The sequence below is a fragment of the Mesoplodon bidens genome (assembly GCF_964165515.1).
Source record: "Mesoplodon bidens genome assembly, chromosome: 10".
In the NCBI taxonomy this organism is placed as follows: Eukaryota; Metazoa; Chordata; class Mammalia; order Artiodactyla; family Ziphiidae; genus Mesoplodon; species Mesoplodon bidens.
Genome location: NC_138172.1, coordinates 43,818,328 through 43,842,404, shown reverse-complemented (window position 1 = coordinate 43,842,404; position 24,077 = coordinate 43,818,328). Strand labels below are relative to the sequence as shown.

General features: G+C 53.9%; 3 protein-coding genes across 10 annotated transcripts in view; 1 reads left to right on the top strand and 2 right to left on the bottom strand.

Moving 5' to 3' along the window:
- TTC21A (tetratricopeptide repeat domain 21A) overlaps positions 1-9,312 on the bottom strand; it is a 30,780-nt gene extending 21,468 nt beyond the window's left edge. Inside the window, exons 1-6 of one of the 4 annotated variants that reach the window (XM_081247698.1) lie at positions 9,095-9,308; positions 7,605-7,734; positions 6,708-6,818; positions 5,874-6,040; positions 4,418-4,540; positions 2,418-2,575 (exon numbers count right to left, since the gene is read on the bottom strand). In XM_081247698.1, coding sequence (XP_081103824.1) covers positions 2,418-2,575; positions 4,418-4,540; positions 5,874-6,040; positions 6,708-6,818; positions 7,605-7,734; positions 9,095-9,121 — 716 coding nt within the window. In that variant the 5' untranslated portion in view covers positions 9,122-9,308. Of the gene's footprint in view, positions 1-2,417; positions 2,576-4,417; positions 4,541-5,873; positions 6,041-6,707; positions 6,819-7,604; positions 7,735-9,094 lie in introns of all 4 variants that reach the window. The other 3 variants (XM_081247699.1, XM_081247700.1, XM_081247701.1) reach the window with 3 other exon arrangements.
- Positions 9,306-20,648, top strand: GORASP1 (golgi reassembly stacking protein 1). Of its 4 annotated transcripts, none has more exons than XM_081247707.1 (9): positions 9,306-9,460; positions 13,748-13,828; positions 14,263-14,424; positions 16,005-16,091; positions 16,230-16,360; positions 16,598-16,805; positions 17,545-17,695; positions 18,153-18,305; positions 18,559-20,648. In XM_081247707.1, exons 1-9 carry the CDS (start codon positions 9,398-9,400, stop codon positions 18,804-18,806), a joined length of 1,284 nt encoding a protein of 427 aa, XP_081103833.1. In that variant the 5' UTR covers positions 9,306-9,397; the 3' UTR covers positions 18,807-20,648. The 4 variants fall into 4 exon arrangements, with proteins under 4 accessions (XP_081103833.1, XP_081103831.1, XP_081103832.1 ...); XM_081247705.1 differs by having other exon boundaries at positions 9,307-9,460; positions 14,263-14,538; XM_081247706.1 differs by having other exon boundaries at positions 9,308-9,460; positions 14,335-14,538.
- Positions 20,649-20,650: 2 nt separating this feature from the next.
- Positions 20,651-24,077, bottom strand: part of WDR48 (WD repeat domain 48) — a 46,928-nt gene continuing 43,501 nt past the window's right edge. For both annotated transcript variants that reach the window (XM_081247703.1, XM_081247702.1), the window contains exons 18-19: positions 23,269-23,461; positions 20,651-22,670 (exon numbers count right to left, since the gene is read on the bottom strand). In XM_081247703.1, the coding sequence (XP_081103829.1) occupies positions 22,575-22,670; positions 23,269-23,461 (289 nt within the window). In that variant the 3' untranslated portion in view covers positions 20,651-22,574. The remainder of the gene's footprint in view (positions 22,671-23,268; positions 23,462-24,077) is intronic.

Sequence of the window (24,077 nt, the reverse complement as noted above, 5' to 3'; positions counted from 1 at the left end):
ACCCAAACTTTTCCCTGAGAAAGGAATAACATCTTATGTTATTTAAGTCACATATTTGGGGGTGTCTTTGTGACAGAAGCCCATTATGTCCCAAATAGCACAGGTATGACCGTGGTACCAAGGTCCGGGGGGGCCAGAGAGGTGCTTGGGGGGCAGTCTGCAGCTGTAAGATGGAAAGGAACCTTGGTTTCCATCATATGTCCTTGGGAAGATGCAGCTCCTGATCATATTGTGGACTTTTCTATATTCTGTTTCTTTTCTTTTCTTTTCTTTTTTGGCCACACCAAATGGCATGCAGGATCTTAGTTCCCCAGTCAGGGATCGAACCCATGCCCCCTGCACTGGGAGCATGGAGTCTTAAACACTGGACCACCAGGGAAGTCCCAATATTCTATTTCTTTACAGGAAATTTCATATTTTTCAGCCTGATCAGGGAATGGCCCTCCTGCTTAATTGATGGTTACTCTAATTGACATATAAAATTCCAACACGATTAGGCACAGTCAACATTCAAAGACTTCTAACCATTTATGATGATTTTGAAGGCACTGTGAACCTCATAATTTGGAAATTAAAAAAAACTTTTAAAAGACGTATGGACTAAAAAAGAATCAGAACGAATGTTAGAAAATTCTTAGAACCAAAAGATACTGAAGATACTACTGAAGTATCCAAATGTGTAGATACTGTTAAATGGTACCTCTAGGGACATTCATAGACTTAAGTGCTTATCTTCTAAAAGAAGATTGAGAATGGCCAGGCACCCAACTCAAGAGTCAGACAATAACAACAGAGTAATTCCACAGGAGGTAGTTGGCAGAAAATAATAAAGAGCAGAAATTAATAAATTAGGAAACAAAGATAATAGCATCAACGAAACTCAAAGCTGGTTCTTTAAATGAAAGAGACAAATTATTTTAGTATCAGTGGAGAAAAATAAGAGAGAAGGAAAAAAATAAACAATTTTTAGGGCTGAAAAGAGAAACACACCTACAGAGAGCAGAGATTTAAAGAGCAATGGGGGAGGGGCTTCCCTGGCAGTCCAGTGGTTAGGACTCCGCACTTCCATTGCAGGGGGCATGGTTTTGATCCCTGGTTAGGGAACTAAGATCCTGCAGGCCCCGTGTGGTGTGGCCGGAAAAAAAAAAAAAAAAATTAAAGAGCAATGGGGGAACTCTATGAGCTGGGAAACCCTCCGTGAGGGAAGGCGTCGGGTGTTGGATTCAACCCATTGGCACCAAACACCATCTCCCTGCAGGTGGATGTGGCAGGGCCTGGGCAGGGAGGCCGTACACATTCAAGGTTGAGGCCTTCAGCCAGGTGTTTCCAGGTATCCTGTGGGCCCAAGGCAGAGCCTCCAAAGCAAGCTCTTGACCTAGCTCCTGCCAGGGACCCCGGTCAGGTGTCAACTGTGAGAGAGGGCTGCTGAGGACCTGCCCAGGACTGGCACAGGCTGGAATCACTTTCAGTTTCCTACCAGTGCCTCTTTCTGAGACTCAAATTCCAGCTATCATCAGAGGAGTTATCATCCCTCCACAGGGAAGGAAGAGGTATGTTTGTGTGTGTTTTTTTTTTTTTTTCCCACACACAATTTAGTAAAAACTTGTAGTGGTGACTCACGGTCACTCAGAAAAAAATATAGTCCACTAACTCTTTTTAGGAAGAAAATTGGTACTGTAGTTTTAGGATTACTGTGATAAAAATAGTTAAAGCGTTAGAGGTTAAAGAGATAAGCTTCGGTTATCTAGAAAGTTCCATTCTACAAAACCCTCCATCAAACATCCCTCCCCTGAAGCTATCTTTATCTCTATTCACAGTGAAAGTGCTTCAGGATCACCCTATACTTGACGTCTGGCTTCCATAAATCCGCATAACTCCTGAACCCTAGGCTGTCTTCCGGATGCACTCAGCTTGCTACTAAAGTCTTCTCTCAGGCAACAATGACCTTTGTCCCCTGAAGTTTTTATTAATGCATATCACACCCACAGTTTTTAAAAGTAAATAATACAGTAGTCCCTTTCTCCCTTTACTCTCCCCTCCCCACCACTCCTCAGAGACAACTGCTGTTTACCCTGTAACTCTTGTTGCTTTGGGTTACTTTGGTAGTTCCCTCCATCTCTCTCCTAAACACTATGCTTAGACCTCTTGATAGGCCTATTTCTTGATTCTTCCACTGCAGGTCTCCGCTGCTGGCTTCCCGCTATGACAGGTAAGTGTCTAGTTCACGTCCATCCTCCCTCTCCTCCCCCACCCCCAATGTCATAATGTCACTATTCATAGTTCCTGTTGACAATACTGACTTTTGTCTTACTCCATCAAGTACACAGCATCTCCCATCTCACCTCCGTGTAAGATGGGAACGATTAGCCCCCTTGGCTAGCAAAGGAAGGAAATAGCAGGTTGGCCCCACCCCTCACCTGTGTCCTGTTTCTACCGTCCGCTCCCAGTCCTGTCGAGCCAAGAACAGCCGCATCTTTAGGACCAAGGCCGGCAGGAAACTGCCCCAGGTGACGGTGATCTGGTTCACCACCTCCAAGGCCCCCCAGTAGTTCTGCAGCATCATGAAGTACGTTGCCTGTCGAAAGCCAAAGAAAAGAGCTCCACTGGTGCCCACGAAGGATGGTGTCAGGGTCCCCACTAGGACAGGAGCAGAGCCTGACATGTGGGCAGGAGCCATCACTCAGAGTGACAAATCAGGGTCCACAGCGGTCTTGGGGTCCTTGACAGGCAAGGCAGGGGCTCCAGGAGACAGCTGAGCCCCGAGCAGGCCTGGGACAGAGCAAGGTCATGGGAGGGACCCCCTAGCGGAGAAGCTGGGGTTGCTGGGCACCTTCCAATTCCACATATGGCCCATCATTTCCCATTCACTTTCCTAAAATTCACCACTGAAAACTGCTCACTGGGCCAGTGCAGCAACTAGGAGTCGGTTAGGGTTTGCAGGTAACCCTCCCCTCCCCACGGCAAGCCTGCGGTGCTTTTTCTTTCTCAAGGCACACCGGGCTGGGGTCATGGCCTCTGCAGGCAGCCAGCCACCAGGCTCTCCTGGGTGAGTCATGACACAGATGCCTGAGGGGCAGAGGGCAATGCTCCCAAAAGGCTTGAAATTGGACTCCGAAAGGGCAGCTTCAGTTTACAGTAACCCTCCATTAAGAGACTTATTAAAAACAAGAGGAGGATTATTCTAAATAAAGATACATGCATAAACGTGTTCACTGTAGAACTCTTTGTAAGTGTATAACTAGAAACAATCTCAAAATCCAAACAATAGGAGGCGGGGTTGGCAAATTACATTAGGCCCACACAACGGGGGCCTGGCTTTATGCAGACATTCAAAATGACACGTGCTTATGATGTAACCTTACATGAAGAGAAAGACCAAACGGTAAGATGCCCTATGATTACAACTATATGAACTACCTACACTATCTCCCACCCCATGGTGGGTGCTGTGTGTGACCTCCTTCAGGAAAAGGGGAGTTGGCCGCTGACAGCTCTCGGGGGAGTCTTCCTCCTGGGATCACCCGTGGCTGCAGGGAGCTGCCTGGTACCAGGTCACACACCTTCCCGAGAGGTAGGTCACACACCTCCGCGAGAGACAGGTCACACAGTCAGCATCTTGTCAGTGAGGGAGTCAGTGAAGGGCCATCCCAGCACCATAATTCCAAGCAGAGCTGGCTGAGGCCTTCACTGGAGCTGCCTCACAGCCCAAGTTCTCCCTCCTGCTTCTTTCACTTTCTCCACAAGTGTTGGTCCCAAGGGTACAACCTGCTAAACCTCCTGTGTGATAACCTCATGGCCTCTGCTCCCCAAAAGACCACCGAAGGCACACCCCAAACCAATGCGTAGAAGAAAGACTCAGAGACATGGCCCTAAAATGTTAACATGGGTTGTTCGGGGGTGGTAGGGCTAAGGATGCCATTTTAAATCACCTTTTGACCTTCTTAGACTTCTGGTTTTTTAATGAGTAAGTATTCATTTTATAAGAAAGGATATACAAACAGAAGAGGATAAGAGGATAGTTTTTCCCTCATAGATTGATTCAACGAGGGCCTCATCAGAAAAAGGAAACAATTTAAATTAAGGTCAGAAAATACAAAACACATACCTCCCTTCTCTTATGGCCAACGAAGTGAACTTAACAGGTGAGATGAGAAAGTGTGAAAGATGCATAGAAAAGGGGCAGTGGGTGAAAACAAAAGGCAAAGAGACAAAGCCTGTCAGAGCCAAGGGAGCCTAGCCCCCAAGAAGACCCCACACAGGCAACGGAAACTCAAGACTGGGCGGGAAGCAGGGAGGAATGGAGCAGGCCTGGGGCTGTTCTGAGTCCCTGATGCTCTCCGGACCTTTGTTCCTCATCCACCAGCTGGGGGGTCTAGAGACTGAGGTCTCTGGGTGGGGACACTCTTGCCCCTCCTACCTTTCCCATCAGCCCCAGAACATCTTTGGTGTCCTGAATGCCATGCTCCAGGTACTTGATGGACTTCTTCACCGTGTGGGGTTTGTCTGAGCTGAGGTCCACCCAGCCTCTGAGCACGTAGCCCTGGCATAAGAGCAAGGGGAAAGATGAAGTGCTTGGTCCTGTATCGCCTCCATCCAGACTGCCTCTCCTGCCCACATCCCGCCCTTTGTCATTCCACTTCCTGAGGCCCTGCCGGGCACCACTGCTCCCAGATCCCAGGCGAGCCCTGCTCTCTCCCTGCAGGCCTTCGTACCTCTTGTTCCTTCGTCTGGAATGCCCTTCCCAGTACGCGCCCCCCAAACCAAGTCCCTTCATCTGATTAACCACCACCAGTCTTTAAAACTCAGCTGAGGAGGCCCCTCCTGTAGGAGGCTTTCCTTGACCTTCCAGGCTGGGTTGGGGCCCTCCGTATGACCCCCACGGTTCTCTTGTCCCTTATGGAGGCACTACCACCTGTCTTGTCATTGTGTGTTTATTTTACACTGGGGTCAGGGCCACTCCAGCTCTCTCCACTTCTTAGACCAGCACAGGGCCCAGCCTGCATGGGAAGCCGGGAATGCCCTCTGAGCGGGCAAGCGGCCATACTGAGCTCATGGGCCTTGGTGGCTCCCCTTCAGCCTTCACCCTGCCTCGCCTGGCAGATGCCACAGGCCAGGCCCAGGAGGCAAGGTTAGAGGGGTGCTTGGAAGACCCTGCCCTGAAGCATCTCTCACGGCCTAGAGCAGGTTTCTCAATTCTTTTCCATTATTGCCCTCCTAAGGAGACTTTTCAGTCATTTCTCCCCTAATCATTCCCTCCCCCTCCAAGAAATTTTAATATCACAGATATACCATTTATGTACTGTGTGTGTATCTGTGTTTTATATACAAACAGTGAGGGTTTTTTCACCCCCTCCTCCAAGAACCAATTTTCACCCCCTTGGGGGGCTGGGGGTGATATATGCCCTGCTGAGTTGCATGGCTTAGACTGAGGCTTCTAATTCTACCATGAGTACAATTCTACAGCACATGACATCCACTGCATATGAGATCTTCTGTGTGAGCCGCCACAGACACCTAGCAGATCACTGCAAGGAAGGAATACAGGTCCAGTGTAGTCAGCTCATCTAGTTTTTCAAAAGAACCAAGAAATCTGGACTTTTAGGTAAAAATCTTCTGATTTCTAAATGTCAGCAAACTAATTCAAGATTTTAAAAATATATAGTGCAGGCCATAAAACCTATCTGCAATCGGACTCTATGGACAAAGGCCAGTGTGTAGTTGTCTAAACCCTGAGCCAACATGGGTCTTGTTGGTGTCTGGGTGTGGCCCTCCCCCAGCCTCAGGGCCCTCCATGGGAGTAAGGGCCACCCTTTAGGATGTGTTTGGACGCTGCTTTCTTCGGCTGTTGCCCTCACGATGCCCAGGGCTGGTACCTCTCTGGAGCTGCTGGAGACCTTCAATGTGCGGTCAATGTATTCCTTGGCCTTGTCATGGCGACCCATGAGCCAGAGGAAGAGGCCGGCATAGTACAGGGCAGTCCCGCTGGCTGTCTTGCGGATTTCCTTCAGGCTGCTCTCAAGTTCCTGAATCGCTTCTCGGTCTGGGAATCCGAGAGAGAGGAGGAAGGGGACAAGTTAGGATGGGGAGCTCTGTCTGGCCCTGCCTCTCCACGCTCTGGGCCTCCCTCAACACACGGAGCCGACTACACGACAGCCCAGGGCCTGGGAACCAGGAACACTGACCCGTGTGATGCCACGGGAGCTGCCCAGCCCTGGAATTGGGTTTGCTGGCTGAGATTTATCTTTTCTCCTCTGTGCCCAGCAGTTTGCTGGGCAGACAGATCAAACCTGAACCCCCCACCTCAGGCCCACAATCCATTCCGGGTGGCGAAATTGTAGTTTGTACATAGTCTCTTAGAATCTCTTCCTGACTCTAGAGGGGTGGAGATGAGGGGTAGAATTTTTTATTTTGGCTTGATTTTTCTCGACAAGATCTTGGCAAAGGAAAGTAGGGTGTCTCCCCAGCTCTTGGGATGTGGAAGGAGGACCCCTCCCACTGTCATGCTTTCTGCCTGCGGCTCCCACTCAATTGGGCCTGGGCATGGGGTCTTCTTTGAGGACCCCATGGGGAGGGGAGGGGAACCACTCCTCACAGCATCTGCAGTCTCGGGTGCACACACCTCCTGCAGCCCGAGAGGGGCTATATCTCTGGAGTGGGGCTCTCTTTTCCCCGCTGGGCCAGGCCTGGCTGAGCATGGCTGCACTCACCGATGGTTTCACAGCACTTGTGAGCATAAATGAGAGCCATGACAGAGCACAGGGACACGTCTGGGTGATTCTGGATGCTCTCTAGGCTGCTGATGGCATCCTGGATGCGCTCTGTGAAGAGAGCCCAAGTGGTTATTCTCTGGGGCTCCATGCTCAGAGGGCAGGAAGCTCCATGGCAGACACAGGGCTGACCCAAGGCTTGGTACCACCTGACCCAAGACTTGGACTAACTGGTCCAAAAGGTCACTAGTGGCCCAAGTTCCCTGAAGACTGAAGCTTCCTGAAAGGGCTGCTGGGGCCATGGTCCAGGCTGCCAGGAGATGGAGGACTTGGAGCTGAGAGATGTACCTGTGAGTATTCACAAGGATTCCTGTAGGTCGGTTCTGAAGAAGGACCTCTGTGCATTCCCAGCTAGTTGCTCAGTTATATTTATCCTTCCATGTCCACTGACATTGGCCATGGGCAGCTCAGCTGGCCCCCCACCCAGGACGACCTTCTAAATGTCAGTGAGTCACACCTCCATGGGCCTCACTTCTCTCCCTGCTCCTGTCCCACACCTGCCTGTGGCCACACCTACCACTTCCTCCTTTTTCTGCACTAGTGGCTCTCAGTTTCCAAGCCTGGGATTGGTTCAATAATCTTGCAGTCATCTTTCCCCCCACTCATTTTACAGATAGGGAAACTGAGGTGCAGAGCAGGGGTAGTGAGGTCTCTGAGGTCTCAAAAGTCAACTAGATATGGATTACATTCTGTGGATTAACCTGGGAATCTAGCTACTGAGTGTAAGACTTTTTCCATGGGAACATGATTGGGGTAGAAGTAGGCATCCAGGTGGAGCCTGCACGTTAGTGCTTGGCTAGTGCCTGAGGCCAGAAGGCAACACTGACGAGTCCCTACCTTCCCTGAGGACTCCATAGGCTTTAAAGAACTGCAACACTGGGTCATTGCTGAAGTTTTCCAGGCCCACGGCCGCGGCCTGCTGCACATGGCGGAAGTACTTTTCTTGGCTGTAATAAATGATCCCAGCCTGCGAGGAGGAAGACACAGTTGCAATAGTCCCAGCCCCTTTTCTGTCTATTCTGACCTGCTCCCTCCCCTAGTCCCTGCTCCTCTTCCAGTTCTGTAAAGAGAAGAGAAAGAATATTCAGGCCTCATCCCATTCCTCCCCAGCCCCAGGAACAGCACCATACAGTTTTCTTGGGAAGGAGTTTGGAGATGTTTGTTTTGGAATTAACCACAGATTCTGGTTCAAATGTGATGGGGAGTTCAACTCAGGTTTTGCCTTAGGAAGCAAATAAGAGGGAAGAAAGTGAACCGATAATAAGAATCATGACGCCAGTACTTAGAGGTACAAGTTATTGTGGGCTAACCACCTGTGGGGAAGTGTACCAAGGGCTTTACGCCCATCATCTATGCATTATCCTCTCCATATCCTTCACAGTTAAGGAAGCCAAAGCCCATGGAGGCTGTGGCTTGACAAAGGTCACGTAGTAAGAGGCGCTGAGATTTCAAAATGAAGTCTCACTTCCCCTAAGGTTTGTGGGTGCCGGGGTTGGGGATAGATGTGGTTGGATTGTGAACAGCCTTGTGGGCCATACGAAAGAGCCCAGACACCATCCTGAGGGTAATAGGAAGCAGCTGGAACGGTTTTAACGTTGGGCATGGTGGGGGGGGGGAATGTACTCAGGTGTGTGTTTTTGCAAACACTCTGGCTTGTGTGTGTGTGTGTGTGTGTGTGTGTGTGTGTGTGTGTGTATGTTGGGGTGGTCGTGGATGTTGGTGGCGGTGGTGGCGGTGGTGGTGGTGGTGGTGGTGGTGGTGGCAGTGGAGGACTGCTGGTGAAGAGAGCCGAAGCAGAGAAACCAGTTGGGAGGGGGACTGTTGCAGGTGCCCAGAGGGGAGATGGTGGTGATCCTGGACTAGGAGATAAAAAGTGGGTGATCTCAGGAGACATTTAGGAGCTGATACTTCCTGCCGATTGACAGGATCTGGAGATGAGTATGGGAAAGAGTAAAGGCTGGGGGATCAAATGGTGGTGCGATCCACTGAGGTGAAGGACCCAGAAGAGGCACAGACAGGGGAAGGGGAGATAATGGCTAGGTGATGGAGCTGTGTTTTTATGCTTTGGTTTGGGGGAGCTCGGGGATAGGACTGGGTGGGGATGATGACTGTGGGCTCAGAGAACACTAGAGAGGATGCGCTTGCCACGGAGAGTGAGGCGAGAAGGGACGAAGACAGCCTGAAGAGGCAGGGGACAGCGAAAGGAGGGTAGCAGAGGCAGCACGAGCGGTCAGAGAGGTAACAGGAGAGCTGCAAGGCGCGAGGGTCACCAGGCCAGGGGCGGAGAGTCCCGGAGGGAGCGGCTGGGCAGTGCCCGGGCCACGCACCATAAGGGAGGAGTCATTGATGCTCATCTCCGGGCACCCGCGGCTCCGAGTCCGGGTCTGCTGGTGCCTCGCGGAGCGGGATTCCCCGAGTCAGGGTCCCGGTCGCGCTTCTCGCGGCCTGCTGTTGCAGGCGCGCGCGTCCTTGGAAACGGAGCAGCCGGCCGCTCTCTAAGGGCGTCAGAGTTAAGGGTGGGCGTGGCCAGGCAACCACGTGACAAGGCGCGGGTAGTCGAGCGCCGAGAGGGAGAGTACGCGCTGGAGGCGCCGCGGTCCCGGGCACCGGCGCACGAGCCGACCGTGGCCATGGGCCTGGGCGCCAGCGCCGAGCAGCCCGCGGGAGGCTTCGAGGGCTTCCACCTGCACGGGGTGAGTGGCACCTGCGGCACCGGTGGCCTGGGCATGGCGTCCGCACCAACGTGCGGGGGACGTCCGATCACCGGCCGGGGGCGGTAGAGGCGGGGTCCCGGCCTTAGTGTGGCCACCCGGGGGAGACTGATGCCCCTTGCCGGTAGGAGCCGCCGGCGAGAGATGGCGCCACGGCACTCCTGGGCCACGGCCCGTCTGCGGCCGCGGGTCGGCCCGGCGCCAGCCCCAAGTGCCAGCTCTGCAGGAAGCTGGAGCGTTTCCTGGTCGGGTCGTGCCGCCCCGGAATGGCACTTCTCCCGGGTGAAGAGTGAAAGCACCAGGTCCAGTCAGGACGCATTTGTGCACTTGTATGATCACATTTATGATCGCCTGTTGTGCACTGCGCTTGTTACTGGGCCAGGGGAGAGAGCCAGCTAAGCCCAGGGCCCGCCCTTGGATCCAGGGGGTCGGGGTAACAGAGTGGACGCCAGCTGCGGGGGAGCCTGCCAGCGGGCATCCTGCCTGTGGTGGGGTCGAAGACCGATGAGAACCAGCCCGGGAAAGTGGGAGCGGGAGAGCCAAGAGAATGCGGCAGAGGGCTCGGGGAGAGAGTTTGCGGGGGATGGGGGGTGGAGCAGGGCTCCCAGGTGGAACATTGCGGAGAAGCGCGGTAAGGCCGCGGCTGAGAATGTGCCTTCGGTGTCGCCACAGAGGTCTGGATGAGCAGTCCCGGGGAAAGTGGAGATGGAGTGGGTTCCTAGAGCCTGAAGGTGAGGAGAGGGGCCCGCAGCAAGATGGAGATTTGGGGTGATTTGTACTGCGGAGAAGCAGGGGCTGTAACAGAGCTGAGAGGGGCAGGAGAGTGTCCGTCCCCAGCGCGCCGCGGGGCAGGACTCCCTTGTCCCTTGTGCACGGTGGATGGCAGCAGAGATGGGGGTAGGCAGACAGGCTTGTCAGTTTGGTGCCTGGCTGTTGAGCGGTCTCTGTATTGTGATGGGAGGCTCTGTTTACAACTATGGGGGAGGGGGGCAGCTAAAGAGAGGTTTCCTAAAAGGAAAGCCAGGATGGCTTCAGGACCCAGAGGTAATAGAATCTGTGCTTGGTGGTGGGCTTTCCCTAGTGGACGTCATGGTGAGGCACCGGACAGAAAAGGTGGACAGTGAAATGCATGCAGCCAGAAGAGTCTTCCAACAGGTTTGATGGAAGGCAAATTGAGGATATCGACAGTGGGGGGTGGGGTGGTGGTGGTGATGGTGGTGATTGTAGGAGTGAAGATGGGAAAGGCCTGTTGGAGAGGGACAGAATGGAGAGACTGGGGAATTGGAGGTCTTTATTTACAAAACAGTTTGTTTGTTTGTTTGTTTTTGGCGGTACGCGGGCCTCTCACTGATGCGGCCTCTCACTGATGCGGCCTCTCCCGTTGCGGAGCACAGGCTCTGGACGCGCAGGCTCAGCGGCCATGGCTCACGGGCCCAGCCGCTCCGCGGCACGTGGGATCTTCCCCGACCAGGGCACGAACCGGTGTCCCTCGCATCGGCAGGCGGACTCTCAACCACTGTGCCACCAGTGAAGCCCCAAAACAGTTTTTTTTCCCCCGTTTCATACGTGTAGTTTTATTTAGTTGATGTACAATATTATATATGTGTACAATATAGTGATTCACAATTTTTAAAGGTTATACTCCATTTATAGTTATTATAAAATATTGGCTGTATTCCCTGCATTGTACAGTATATCCTTATAGCCAAAACAGTGATTTTGAGCACATATGCTGTGGCAGGTAGAGTTCCCGGCACTGGAGATAAAGCAGTGAGCAGAAAAGATACTGTCCCTTTTCTCATGGAGTTTACATTTGGATGCCAGCAGAGAGGGAAGGGAGACAGACAGGAAATATATGGTAGTTGGTGATCATTGCTAGCGAGAAGAAAAAGCAGTGTGAGGGGATCCAGAGTGATGAGTGGGTGCTCTTGTATACAGGGGTCAGGAAAGGCCTCTGATCAAGTCACGTTTGAACAGACACCTTGGAAGGAAGTAAGGAGTGGACAATACAGATATTTGGGGGAAGAGCGTTCTGGGCAGAGGGAGGCCCTGAGGTGGGACTGTGCTTGCTGGGCTTGAGGAGAAGCAAGGAGGTGGGGTTGGTGTGCTTGGGTGGCGTGGCCCATGTGAGGAGTGTGCTAAAGGATGAGGCCAGGTTGCTTGGGGCCTTGCCTTTTGTCCTGAGGATTTAGGATTTTATGCTGAGCTGTGGAGCCATTGGGAGGTTTTAAGTGGTTTTAAGTGGAGGTGTGACACTGCCTCCTAAACATTTAAAAAAACCGAAGAGCAAGTGTGCTGCCTTCTCTAAATATTGGCGTTCCCACTGTGTGCTGGGCATGGTGGAGAAGTCACTGTCCTCGGAAGTGGACAGGAGCAGACTCTGGGTTGGATTTCCTGGGGTCAGGCTGTTGCTGAAAAACTGAGTGCTTTTCCTCCCCTGTCAGTTGGTGTTAGTGAGACGGTTAAATGACAGGGGAAGCAGGTGGTGCAGTCTTCTGGCACCCAGCCAAGCCTCAGAAGGCGTAAACTGCCATCCTTGTTAATCACTCTAGGTGCCCTGATGGGAGATACAGGGGGCGGGGGGAGTGTTATGAAAGCAGCACTCATTGTGGGGCTGCGGGATCTGGGGTGATGGGAACGCCCAAGGGAGAGCCAGACAGAAGGGATGCTTGTTGCGGGGCCGGGGGTGCGGTGGGCAGCACCGCAGGTGATTTCCACTGTGGAGCCATAGTGGGTGATGACAAGGCCTAGGGCAAGGGGCCTTGAGAAGGCCAGACTGAGGACAAGGCCACAGGAGAGGGGAGGTGGAGGTTCTGGGTGGGCTGGGAGAGGGCCGGGCCTGTGCACTGGGGGCCCGAGCCTCTGAGCCTCATTGATGATGGAGGTTGGCAGACACAGTGTTGAGGAGGGTAGAGGGCAACCGGCCTCTGGAGTGGGGGCCTTACCCGAGGGAGGTGGAGTGGCCCAGAGTAGGGAGGAGCAGCTCCTCGCCAGCTCTCCCTGGCGAACCTGTCGTCTGATTCTCAGAAGACCCCTTGTCCCAGCTTCCCCCTGAAGGGACGGAGGGGCAGGCTCCAAGCAGCTGCCCTCTGGGCCAGGCTGCTAGGGCTGGAGTTGGGTTCTGGGCTCATTCTCACTGAAAGCCATGGCAGCTTCTGGAGGTGGCAAGGCGGGGCTCTGTCAGTTCCACTGCCTGGAGGGAGCCCTGATTCCAGGAGCGAACTGGCCTTAATCCGTAGCCTCAGCGGTGAGCTCTCCTTCAGTGTGGGGACTCCAAGACTGGAGGGGCTAGTGGGTGGCAGAAGCCATGGGGGCCTTCCCCTCAAGGAAGCATCCAGAACCTGAGGCCACATGAGCCCTGTGCCCTGTGGGCTGTGGGCCTAGCTGGTGCCTGACCAGCAGGGCATCAAGTGCTCACAGCCAAAGGCCCGAGGGTGTGGGGCCTATCTTTGGTCCAGACCTGGGGATAAAGGCTGCATTGTTTGAGCAAAGCTCTGTGAATGGGGCCTTTGAGATGGATTTCCACCATAGCTGCAAGCCTGGTTGTGGTGTTTTTGGAGACAGCAGGGAGTTCGGGAGTTGAGGGCAGGGCAGGAGCCCCTTGGGCTGGGAATGGCTCCTGGAGGAGCTGTCCTGTGTGGGGATGTTGGATGGTGAGGGGACTCTGCGCTGCTCACCAGGCTCCCTGGCTCAGGCTCATTCCAGACCTTGGGGTCTGCTCTCCTCAGCCATCCCTCCTCAACAGTTCCTATCACCCCACCTGCGGGACTGGGCTTGGATCTGTCACCACAGGGTCAGGGGCTCTCTGGGATCTGGCCACAGGCTGCCTCTGCACTCTTTCTGGGCACAGCCCTGGCTCCATCCATCCTGGGGCACTCCCTTCCTGTCCACATCTAAACATTTCTGGTAAACCCTTCTGGCTTTCCAGCAGCCCCAGCCCAGGCTTCTGGGGCAGCCATCTGTGTCACCCTGTCTCCGTGTGGCCTACTGCTCTGGGTTCTCCTATGAGGCATCTCTAGAAGCGTCTGTGGATCATAATCAGGAAAGAGTCGTTTTCCAAAAGAGGAAAACCTGTGCCCAGGAAGGTAGTGAGAGAGGATGGAGTGCACCTTGCCCATGCGCATGCGTGGCCTGCCTGGAACGGTTCATGCTGGTGTCTCTGTCCTCGCCGGGACACGGGGAGTGGTGATGGTTTCTAGAATTGACGGCTGGGGGCTTCTGGGAGAGTCCCGGGGTCGGCGCAGTGACCGAGGCCTCTGTGCAGCACAGGTGCAGGAGAACTCCCCCGCCCAGCAGGCAGGCCTGGAGCCCTACTTCGACTTCATCATCACTATCGGGCACTCAAGGCTGGTGAGGCCCCCCTCCTGCCTCTGCTTTGCTTGTGTGTGTCTCCTGCTGTCCCACAGGGGCCCCAGCCCTGCTCCTCCCTCCCTTTTCTGTTGAAGGGAGGCTGAGCCCCATCTCCCCTTCTTCCTGAGCCTGATGGGGGCCCTGCCTGGAGCTCAGCTCCCGGGCTCTCAGGGGTGGACTGGAGCAGGTAGACTCCTGGCACTGGCTGCAAGGTCTACGGGGCCTGCCCAGAGGGGCCTGAGAGGTGTGAGAGCTCTGGAAGGGGCAGCTCAGAGTGGGCAGTGCTGCAATGCTCTGGACCCCGGGGGCTCTTTGCTTCCTTTGTTGTGTTTTCCGGGGGGACTGAAGGAGGAAGGTTTAGCAGGGCTTGGGGTGCTGGGGGTCACAGTGGCTGCAGGCCCAGCCCAGCCACCAAGGCCCTTGCCCCATCTCAGACCCAGACTTGTCTGGGGGGCCCGGCCGCGTGTGTGTGGGGGGTCTGGGAGTCAGCCCCGCTGCCCCTGCAGAACAAGGAGAATGACACGCTCAAGGCCCTGCTGAAGGCCAACGTGGAGAAGCCGGTGAAGCTGGAGGTGTTCAACATGAAGACCAATAAGGTGCGCGAGGTGGAGGTGGTGCCCAGCAACATGTGGGGCGGCCAGGGCCTGCTGGGTGCCAGCGTGCGCTTCTGCAGCTTCCGAAGGGCCAGCGAGCACGTGTGGCACGTGCTGGTGAGTGGGCGGGGCGTATGGGATGGGTGTGTGGTGGGGTCCTCCCGGGAGAGGCCAGCAGGCAGTGGGTCTATTAGAGGGTCCCAAGGGCAGGGTGTGGTCTCTCCTGTCCAGTGTCCCAGAGAGGGCAACTCCTCTCAGCCCAACAGTGCCCTGTGACTTAGGGCATTTTCTTACCCTCTAGACGTGGGCTTCTTCTTTGGAAAGGTGGGGACGCCATCTGCTGGAAGCTTGGTTGTACTGCCAGAAGGCTGCTGCTGCGGCTGCTTTAGTCTTTATCTAAAAGAGTGTTTTTTCTGGTGTACCCTAGGGGAGGGGTCCCCAACCCCAGGGCCGCGGACTGGTACCGGTCCCCAGCCTGTTAGGAACCAGGCCGCACAGCAGGAGGTGAGCGGCAGGCGCGCGAGCAAAGCTTCATCTGCCGCTCCCCATCGCTCGCGTTACCGCCTGAACCGTTAACACCCCGGCCGTCCGTGGAAAAATTGTCTTCCACAAAACTGGTCCTTGGTGCCAGAAAGGTCGGGGACCGCTGCTCTAGGATATTATGGTTTTTCTTGGCAGGTCCCCTGAGAGCACCCTTGGGCACTGGACTGGTGCCTGGGGTCTGAACCTTAATGAATCTCTGTGACTGAGTTGTCACAGATGTTGCTGTTAGTGTTCGTTCACAGACACACATGCACATGTGACATGCACAGTCACCGATGGGGCCCGAGTTCTTGAATGCTCGGTCCTACGGCTTGATGGACAGAGGGTGCCCTGAGCTGGAAATTGGCTGATTTGGTTTCTAGCCCCCTCTATTGCTCACTGACTCTTCGCGGGAGCCTTCTCAACCTTTTCAGCCAGCCTCAGTTTGTTCATAAGTGCAATGGGGGTGGTGATGCAAATCCCTCTATATTTCCCGGGAGGCTGGGGGTTGGGTAGTGGAGCTTTCCAAGGGAGAAGGCAATCCTTGTACCCACTTCTCACCACCCTCTCCTTCAACCTCCCCCCACCCGCCACCCCAGGGGTCTTCAGTTCTGTGCCTGCAGCCGTAACAGCAATGCAGTTGGGCACTTACTGTGGGCCAAGGTGTGGTTTTCATTCTGTGCATATATTATTTTTTTTAATCTTCTCAGCAACTCTTGAGTGAGTACTACATATCCCACTTGTAACTGTGGGGAAACTGTGGCCGAGGGGTTAAGTGTTTGTCCACAGTGCCCCAGCTAGCCGCTGGTGGAGCCGGGAGTTGGACCTAGGTGGTCAGATGCGGGAGCTCCTGCCTGTGGCACGGTGCTGCCCTCTGCTGGACAGGCTGTGGACCATGGGAAGCAGGGGAACCAGGGGCTGGGCTGGGAGAGTCTGGTCTTGAGGTCCTGGCCTGGGGACAGAGGACAGGTGGAGAGGCAGCTCCTGGAGAGGCAGCTTCCCACCCGCCGCCCCCCAGTAGCAAGGCCGATAGTTGGATGGTTCGGTGATTCTTTCCTCAGGATGTAGAACCCTGTTCCCCTGCCTCTCTCGCTGGCCTGCGCCCCTACACCGACTACGTGGTCGGCTCAGACCAGATCCTCCAGGAGGTAAGGAACCACAGCCTTCCCCCCGGCCCCCTGGATGGGGTGTGGAGAGGTGGGTGCTGTCCATGAGAAGCGTCTTGTCTTGTGAGGCTTCCCATCCCAGGGTGGGAGCAGGGCTCAGGTGCCATGTGTCTGTTGTAGTCCGAGGACTTCTTCTCGCTCATCGAGTCCCATGAGGGGAAGCCCTTGAAGCTGATGGTTTATAACTCCGAGTCCGACTCCTGCCGGGAGGTGACTGTCACTCCCAATGCAGCCTGGGGAGGAGAGGGCAGGTATTTCCTGGGGTTGCAGGGCTGCAGGGTGGGGCCCTGGTGGGGCCGTGGGGGACCCTGGCCATTGGGCATGGACCTGGAGTCCCATGGTGGGGATGGAGGGCTGGGCCCTGGCCCCAGGGGTCCTGAGGCTGACAGTTGGTCCATGAGGCCCCCTCATTGCTGGTGGATGGGGGTGGCAGGGATAGGAAGGGCTGTGGGACAAGCCCTGGAGTGAATGTTTCTGGTCTTCGGCAGCCTGGGCTGTGGTATCGGCTACGGGTATCTGCACCGGATCCCAACCCAGCCTCCCAGCCACCACAAGAAGCCATCTGGTGTCCCACCACCTGGTGTCCCGCCGCCTGGTGTCCCGCCGCCTGGTGCCCCACCACCTGGACCCATCCCCCAGGACTCTCCTGCCCCTTCTGGCCTGGAGACAGGCTCCAGGCAGGGTGACTACGTGGAGGTACATGGGGAGCACTTGCCAGCTGTGGAGAGAGGGAGCTTCATGTGGGCAGAAGGGCCTGCAGCTGGGAAGAGGAGACTGGGGACTGTCCTCACTGGGGGCCTGCCTGCAGAGCCCTTGGGAGGCCCATCTGCTTGTGGGACCCAGTGGGAGAAGATGGGCTCATCCTGGGACAGTGGAACCTACTTTGGTTCTCCTGCCACTTGGGTCTGGAGGTGAGGGTAGTGTGAGGCACTGGTTGTCATTTTCATTTCATGACTGGGAAACTGAGGCTCAGAGGTGGGCAGAGCCTTGTTCTGTGCCTCCGTGAGTCTGTGGTAAAGTTAGGCCAGGGGCTGGGTGTCTGTCTGGGTCTGCAGCCAGATCGTGGCTATTGAGAGGTCCCCCAAGTGCCTCTGGGCATCGGGTTGGTGCCTGGGGTCTGCATGGGGGCCCTTGGGGACTGCTCTCCGGGCATGGACTCTTCCTGTGGGTCATGGATGGGGCTCCGTCAGGTGGGCCCTTGGGGCTGCTCAGCAGAGTGGGAAGGGTGCCCCGAGTCCATGTCCGCACTGCACGGGAGGCCAGCCAGGCCCCTCTTGCCTGACTTCACATCTGCTGTAGAGGAAGCGGCAGACGCCCAGGGCTGTTTGCTCCCTCGGGCTGAGTGGTGCTCCCGGTGGGTGTGAGCTGGCGGTTGGGTTGGACTACCCTGTCCAACAGGCCCTTCCTGTTCCTTTTTTCCCCTGGCTCCCTGTAGGCCCTGCTGCAGGCACCTGGCTCCTCCAAGGAGGAACAGCTCCCTGGGCCTGAGAGTCCTGGCCATGGCACTCCGGACCTTGGCGACCTTCCCCGTTCCATGGAGATTCCTCTTCATCCTCCGCCTCCACTGCAGCGAGTCATGGACCCAGGTACCGAGCAGGCTGAGAGGAAGCTGAGGGCCTGCAAGCCCTGTGCCGGAGCGGGTCCCGGGCTCTGGGCTGGACTTCGGCAGACCCACTGAGCCCTCCTATCTGATATCTGCCAAGATAAACTGCAGGTGATCCAATCAGTATACGGATGGCAAGACTGCCGTCCAGAGGAGAGAGGGGGCCTGCTCAAGGTCACACAGCACACTGGGCACAGAGCAGGGTCTGGGCCCTCTGCCACTGGGCTATTCCCATGATACCCAACCCCAGGCCCCCCCCTTTCCTCAGAAACCAGCAGTGGGGAACCTCTGGGGTTGGCTGGGGGCATTGCCACCGGCTGAGGAGGTTACAGTCTCTGGCCGGGCCAGATGCCCCAGGAACAGGGCGCCGTGAGCCCAGGGCGCTGGCCTTCCAGCGGTCAGGGTTTTGTTCTGGCAGAGAACTGTGCACCTTCCCCTAGGCTTCCTGGACGTGTCCGGCATCTCCCTCTTGGACAGCAGCAATGCCAGCGCCTGGTCTGGGCTGCCCTCCTCCACAGAGCTGACCTCCACTGCGGTCTCAGCCTCAGGGCCGGAGGACGTCTGCTCCAGCAGGGGTTCTCGTGAGCGTGGCGGTGAGTGGCCGTCCGGCACCTTTAGAGGCCTTCTGGGAAGGACCCCGGGTTGTGGGGAAGGCGGCCCTGAGTCTCTCAGCTGGGTTAGAGGCTGGCCTACAGGTGGAATGCAGCTGCATCACGGCATTTGTATGCTAAAGCGCCCATCCCCCATCAACGCTGGGGGTGGGAGTTGAGGGTCAGCGGGGTTACTGCCCCAGGCCACACTGGCCCTGGTCTGTGGGCCTCCTCAGCTCCACCCCGTGTGTTTCAGGTGAGGCCACCTGGTCTGGGTCAGAGTTTGAGGTCTCCTTCCCAGACAGCCCAGGCACCCAGGCCGACCACCTGCCTCAGCTGACACTTCCCGACAGCCTCACCTCTGCAGCCTCACCAGAAGATGGGCTGTCCGCTGAGCTGCTCGAAGCCCAGGCTGAGGAGGAGCCAGCAAGCACAGAGAGCCCAGATTTCAGGGCAGAGGCTGAGGGGGCAGCCAGCCAGGCACAGCTCTCCACCCCAGAATAACACCCCAGGCTCTAAGAAGGGCCTCTGATGGCATTTCATGAGGCCCAGAAGTGGGAGGCAGCTCAGGCCACACTGCGTGGCCAAACCCCCTGCATTATGCTTCCTAGGCTGCTGCTGACAGGGGGTGGGGGTGGTGGTGTGGCTTGTGTCCACTCAGACCCTACTGGTCTCCAAGAGGTGACCTCCCAGCATTCATTCTGCCTGATGGTCCTGCCTTTGGGGAATTTGGCCACTTGTTTGAGAATCTCAAGTACTTCTGGGGTAGCAGGGGGCTGGGAGTAGCACCCAGGTTAAATAAGTTTTCCAGGAGCTAGGGTCGGAGAGCAAAGGATTCTTTGCCACTCGGGTAGGGCGTGGAACTTCAGTGGCCGCGGGCCTTGGGGAAGGGCATCTTTTGGCCACGTACCCACTGCTTGCTCCTGCTCTGGTCACTGTGGCTGCACAGAAGGTAGCAGAGTCCAGGCACCATCAGGTGTGAAGATGGGGTGAGGGACGAAGGGGTTGGTGTGGAGTGTTTGCCTAATCGCTCTGTAGGGCTTGCAGTGATTCCACAGAGCTCAGCCAGCTCTATCTGTAATGGAAGGCACCCCCAAGCCCTGGGGACCCCTGCCGCTCCAATTACTGTCTCACTCTGTGCTACACTGCACAGTTGGCTCATGCTGACCACATATTCCAGCCATGGTTGGAGGAGAGGCAGTGAACTTGCCCACCTCTTCTGAGGGAGGATGGTTGGAAATTCTAGGCCCTTCAGCACACTCACCTGTGCTTGGACCACGATGCTTCTTCCCCACCGTCTACACCCCACAGACCTAGTGTCCCCAGTTGTGACTCCTCTCAGCTCCCAAACTTTTACAACCATCTCTTCTAAATATACAGGTCATCCAGCCAGCCCCAGTGGTGAGTAAAAGTTACAAATTTAATTTCACCATCCTAAGCAGACTCTCAGAGCCAGTCCTCCCGACTGGAGTTCTTTACACACAGCTCCCACTCCAAGGGGAGATGAGGGGCCTGGACAAGATTGGGTAAGGGCCCTTCTGTTCTCTCCTGTAGTACGGGAGAGGGCTGTTCCCCTCACCTCCAGTGCCTTGGGAGGCTAAGACTAGGTTGGGTCTTTTGCTCTGCCTGGTTCCTGCAGGAAGAGGAGGGCTCCATCCAGGGATGGCCCCTCATCACTTGAAGTCCTCTCCTCTTTGGCTAGAGTCCCTCACCTTCCCACAGCCCTCACTGAGTACCATGAAAGCTTCCTCTGGCCTGGCCTTCTAGCCTCGGCCCAGTCGAAAGTCCCACCTTTACCATTTGATTTGGAATGTGTACACTTACAGGGAATTCAGAGCTCTCTTAGGCTCAAAGGACAAGGACTGTCTGCTCTGGGGGGCACAGACCAAGTATATGGAAGGAGGGCCCCAAACCAGCAAACACTTCGCTTCTAGCACCGTGACTACATTTAAAAAGCAAGTCTTTGTCAAGTCTACCAGAGCAGCTGATAAGCCCACAGAACAGGGAGGCATTGTGTCCAAAGCCAGTGCTGGAGCCTGGTTCCTGGATTGTCTGGGAGCCCAGTGCAGCAATCCAGGAAGTAGAAAAGAATCACCATGGGCCTGTTCTGAGGCCAGCTTCCCTTCACTGTAGCCTGGCAGTCCGACCCAGAGTCACCCTCACCCAAGGGACCTGGTTCTTCCCTCCCTCACTTTCACACACTTCCCTCCTTAAATTGGGGGATAAAATGGATATCAATGCTAATTATTTCCACGGTAAACACAAAACCAGAAGTTTCTTCTTTTCTCTGTAATCTGCTATGAAGGAAAATGACAAGTGAAAATAAATGGGTACTACACTTTGAAATATTGTAACTAAAGCCTTTATTCTATACAACTGTGAAATACAGATTTTTACCCTTTTGGCATTGCAGACTGTCAGGATTTTCTGGAAACTATTACTGGTTTGACTGGAACAACAAAAAAACCCACAACCATGCTGGGGGGTGAGATCTATGACGGGAAGGGAGCACAGCCGCCCCTCGAGGCTCGGCACACAGGGCAGCATGGCCCAGCGAGGCCCATTCCTTCAGCCCAAGGGCCCCTTGTGCAAACACAACTGAGGGCTGGTAAATGAGTTTTTTTTTTTTTTTTTTTTTGCCATTAATTCACAACTATTGCTAAAAAATGTGCACCAAAAGTGCACTGTTGTATTCAACAGATAGAAAGGATTTTTAAAAACAGCCGGTTGCTCTCTGCGTAAGGGAGACAGGCTCACTGGAGATGTGGCGTGTCTTTGCGCACTTCTTCAAAGTGTGGCGGCAGTGACCAGCCCACTTTCCAAAGGAGGCTGACCAGCAGTGAGGAAACCCTGTCTCTACGGTTGTGCCCGTCGGAGTATCTCAGATAGTGAGGTCTGGACTCAGGCCACCAGCTGCCTCCAGCTGAACCTGTGAAGGCGTAGAAAAGAAAAAACCTTCCCCACCCCCTCCCCAGTCCCTGCTGTTGTGGGGACGGGCCATGCTGGGGAGACAACTGGACTGGAATAAACTGCCCTCTGAAGGCACTTGTGCTTCTGGCTTCATCCAGGAGGCTTGTCTTACGTAGTTTTATGGGGGTGGACCATTGTTCTATTCCAAATACAAATGACCTTGGGGAGAATCCAAAGTATTTTTTTCTGCCAAAAGTTGAAGTATTTATCCCCAATAAGTTATATTCTGTACAAGATCCAAAGGATTCTATGAAAGCTTTAGATTGTTAGAAAGAACAGTGAAAAGAAATCTGGATACAGGTACAACAACAACAAAAACCTGCATATAAAACTGGAAAAAACAAACATGTATACTTCCAGGACGTGAATATCAAATTAACTCACTATGATACCCTTTTACTCTGACACCATAAATATTAGGTAGCATTTAAATGAAGTTAAAATCTCATCACAGTCTTAAGTTTTGATGGTGTCACGCTGCTCACCCAGAGCAAGAACCTGTGGTGTCACCTGGCTTTGCCCATAAATAAAACGACACAGTGGAGGAAGGAGTAAGAGAGCTGCACCTCCCTGTGGCCGCCAAACAGTCCGGGCACCGTGGGGGTATCACCGCTGGGCACAGGCTGGGCGTACTCTAGGCTGGCAGTCCCAGTGCTGTGATCCAGCACCTGGAATTTCAACAGGTCTTCCTACAAGAACACATCTGAGATGCAATATTAAAAACAAGCCCAACAATAATCATTTATTATGAAATGGGCTGGCTCTCGAATTGTGCAGCAGCAAATTCCTATTAAAAGTAACTGTCTTAAATGGTGAAAACAACTTGTTTTTTTTTAATGACAAACTTGGAAAAAGCCTTCATAGGTACTGCATGAATGGAATGTACTCTTAGCAAAGCTCAAGAGTGTGGGTTTGGAGCTGAAACACAGTGACAGATGTGGCCCTACCGATGTGTTTCTAACAAGTGCTAACAGATCAAGATAGGGTCCTCTGAAACAAAAGGAGGAAGCAAAGTCTGCGCTGGCCTGTCGTTAATTCTCTGTACACCTCTCAAGACACAGTCTGCTCGGGGCTCTTCTGCTCTGGCGCTCTGCCTTCCTGGGGACAGCTTAATCTACACACGGAGACTGGTTTCTATATTACATCTCAATTAGTCACTTCAATTGAAAGAGAATCTCAGTCCATACCAAATCGGCCGTTAGAAGTCTTGTTCCCGTTGGGGCTCAGTGGGCTTCCTAGGACTACTCTTAGGGCCATAGAGGAAGGTCAGTAAATGAATACCCAGGAGCATTCGCCCACCCTTCACGTGGACTTCTGACGGTAATGGAGGGTGAGGTCACCACCACTCTTCCATATGAAGTGTTTCACTGTTCGAAGGTCCATATTTGGATCCAAAACCTGAACAGCAAAAAATGAATAATAAAAAAGGTATATCTAAGGCTTTTATCGTTAACTCTGGGACTCTCCTCGCCCATACCTGGTGGCCTGTTCTTGCTGACACAGCTGCCTTGCAAGCAGGCACGGATCTGGGCATGGTAAGATGTGCAGCTTGTGTGGCTAGGCCAGACAGGCCATGTTCAGCCATTCCTCTGAAGAAATACCTTGAGTGCATCTTCATTTACAACATCTCCACCAATGCTCCACCCACCTCCACTTCAAATCTTAAACTAACGTGGCAGATGCTGCCCTGCAAATAAAGACGAGCATGTATCTTTCTTGTCAGAAAAACAAAGCCACCAGCACAACCACATTTGTCTGTGTGTGCATTTAAGTCTCTGTCCCTTTCCTGAAAACTGCCCCAGGGATAAATGGAAGCTTTAAGGTGGGCTATAGAGCCCTTCAGAAGGGGCCTCACAAATAGGTGGGAGAGACCCAGTGCTCCTAAAAGCAAAAGCCCCCCAAAGGCAACAGACTTGGAAACTACAATCCCACCACATGATGAAATTCTGAGCACCAGCACTGGAAAAAATGGGGCTGTGTCCTCAAGTCCACTTACCTGGTCCTGGCACAAAAGTTCAATTTTCTCCTCTGCCAGCACAGCAATATCCTCTTCTTTTTCCTGTTCTCCTGGTTTTTCATTATTAGAAGAGCTAGTGGTTTGAGACTCATTATCCAAGTTGATGATTTTCTCATAGACGTGTTCCATTACTTTCCGGACTTGAAGCATGTCACTAGCGGAGAGCCTATCTCTGTAAAAAGCAAGGGCAGATTGTGACATCAGGAAATCACTGGATATTTCTCTTCCATATTTTTTGGTGTTAACATTTGACAAAGATAAAACATACCACAGAAACATAAACCAATAAATGTTCTTAGTCACTGCCATAATCCATTTTTAGAATCGCCAATAGATTTTCTATAGTGTCCTCCCCTAAGACAGATTATGGGCAAATAAATGAGATTAAATACATATTCTTAAACCTTCTATATACATAAGGAATAGCCTTCTGGGTTTTATTCCCTTAAAGACTTTCCCAGAGCATGGGCAAACTAAATGCTCCTGGAAGGGAAGGCAGCCCCTGGTGCTTACCAGCCTCCAATAATATATGTGCTCATTTCTCTGAAGGCTTCCTCCTCCTGTAGCCAAGCCCTTGAGTTTCAACTGCCTGTCTGATCTCCAGACCTACCAACACAACAGCTGGCTAGGCAGCTCCAGCTGGATGTCCCAAAGGCACCTCAAACTCTACGTGTCCAAAACTAGATTCAGCAATTTCCTTACCCCCAAACCTACTTCTGTATCTCTGACATCAGTTAATAATGGTTAAACCAAGTAACTAAGGCTCATACTCTGAAAGCCATCCTGAA

What these genes read in the sequence shown, in the direction of transcription:
- GORASP1 (XM_081247704.1), top strand. Translation starts at nt 13,577, where the DNA reads ATGGAGTGCACCTTGCCCATGCGCATGCGTGGCCTGCCTGGAACGGTT. An exon ending in AGCACGTGTGGCACGTGCTG is followed by an intron (nt 14,539 to 16,004) that starts GTGAGTGGGCGG and finishes TTCTTTCCTCAG; the next exon opens with GATGTAGAACCCTGTTCCCC. An exon ending in GCCTGGGGAGGAGAGGGCAG is followed by an intron (nt 16,361 to 16,597) that starts GTATTTCCTGGG and finishes GGTCTTCGGCAG; the next exon opens with CCTGGGCTGTGGTATCGGCT.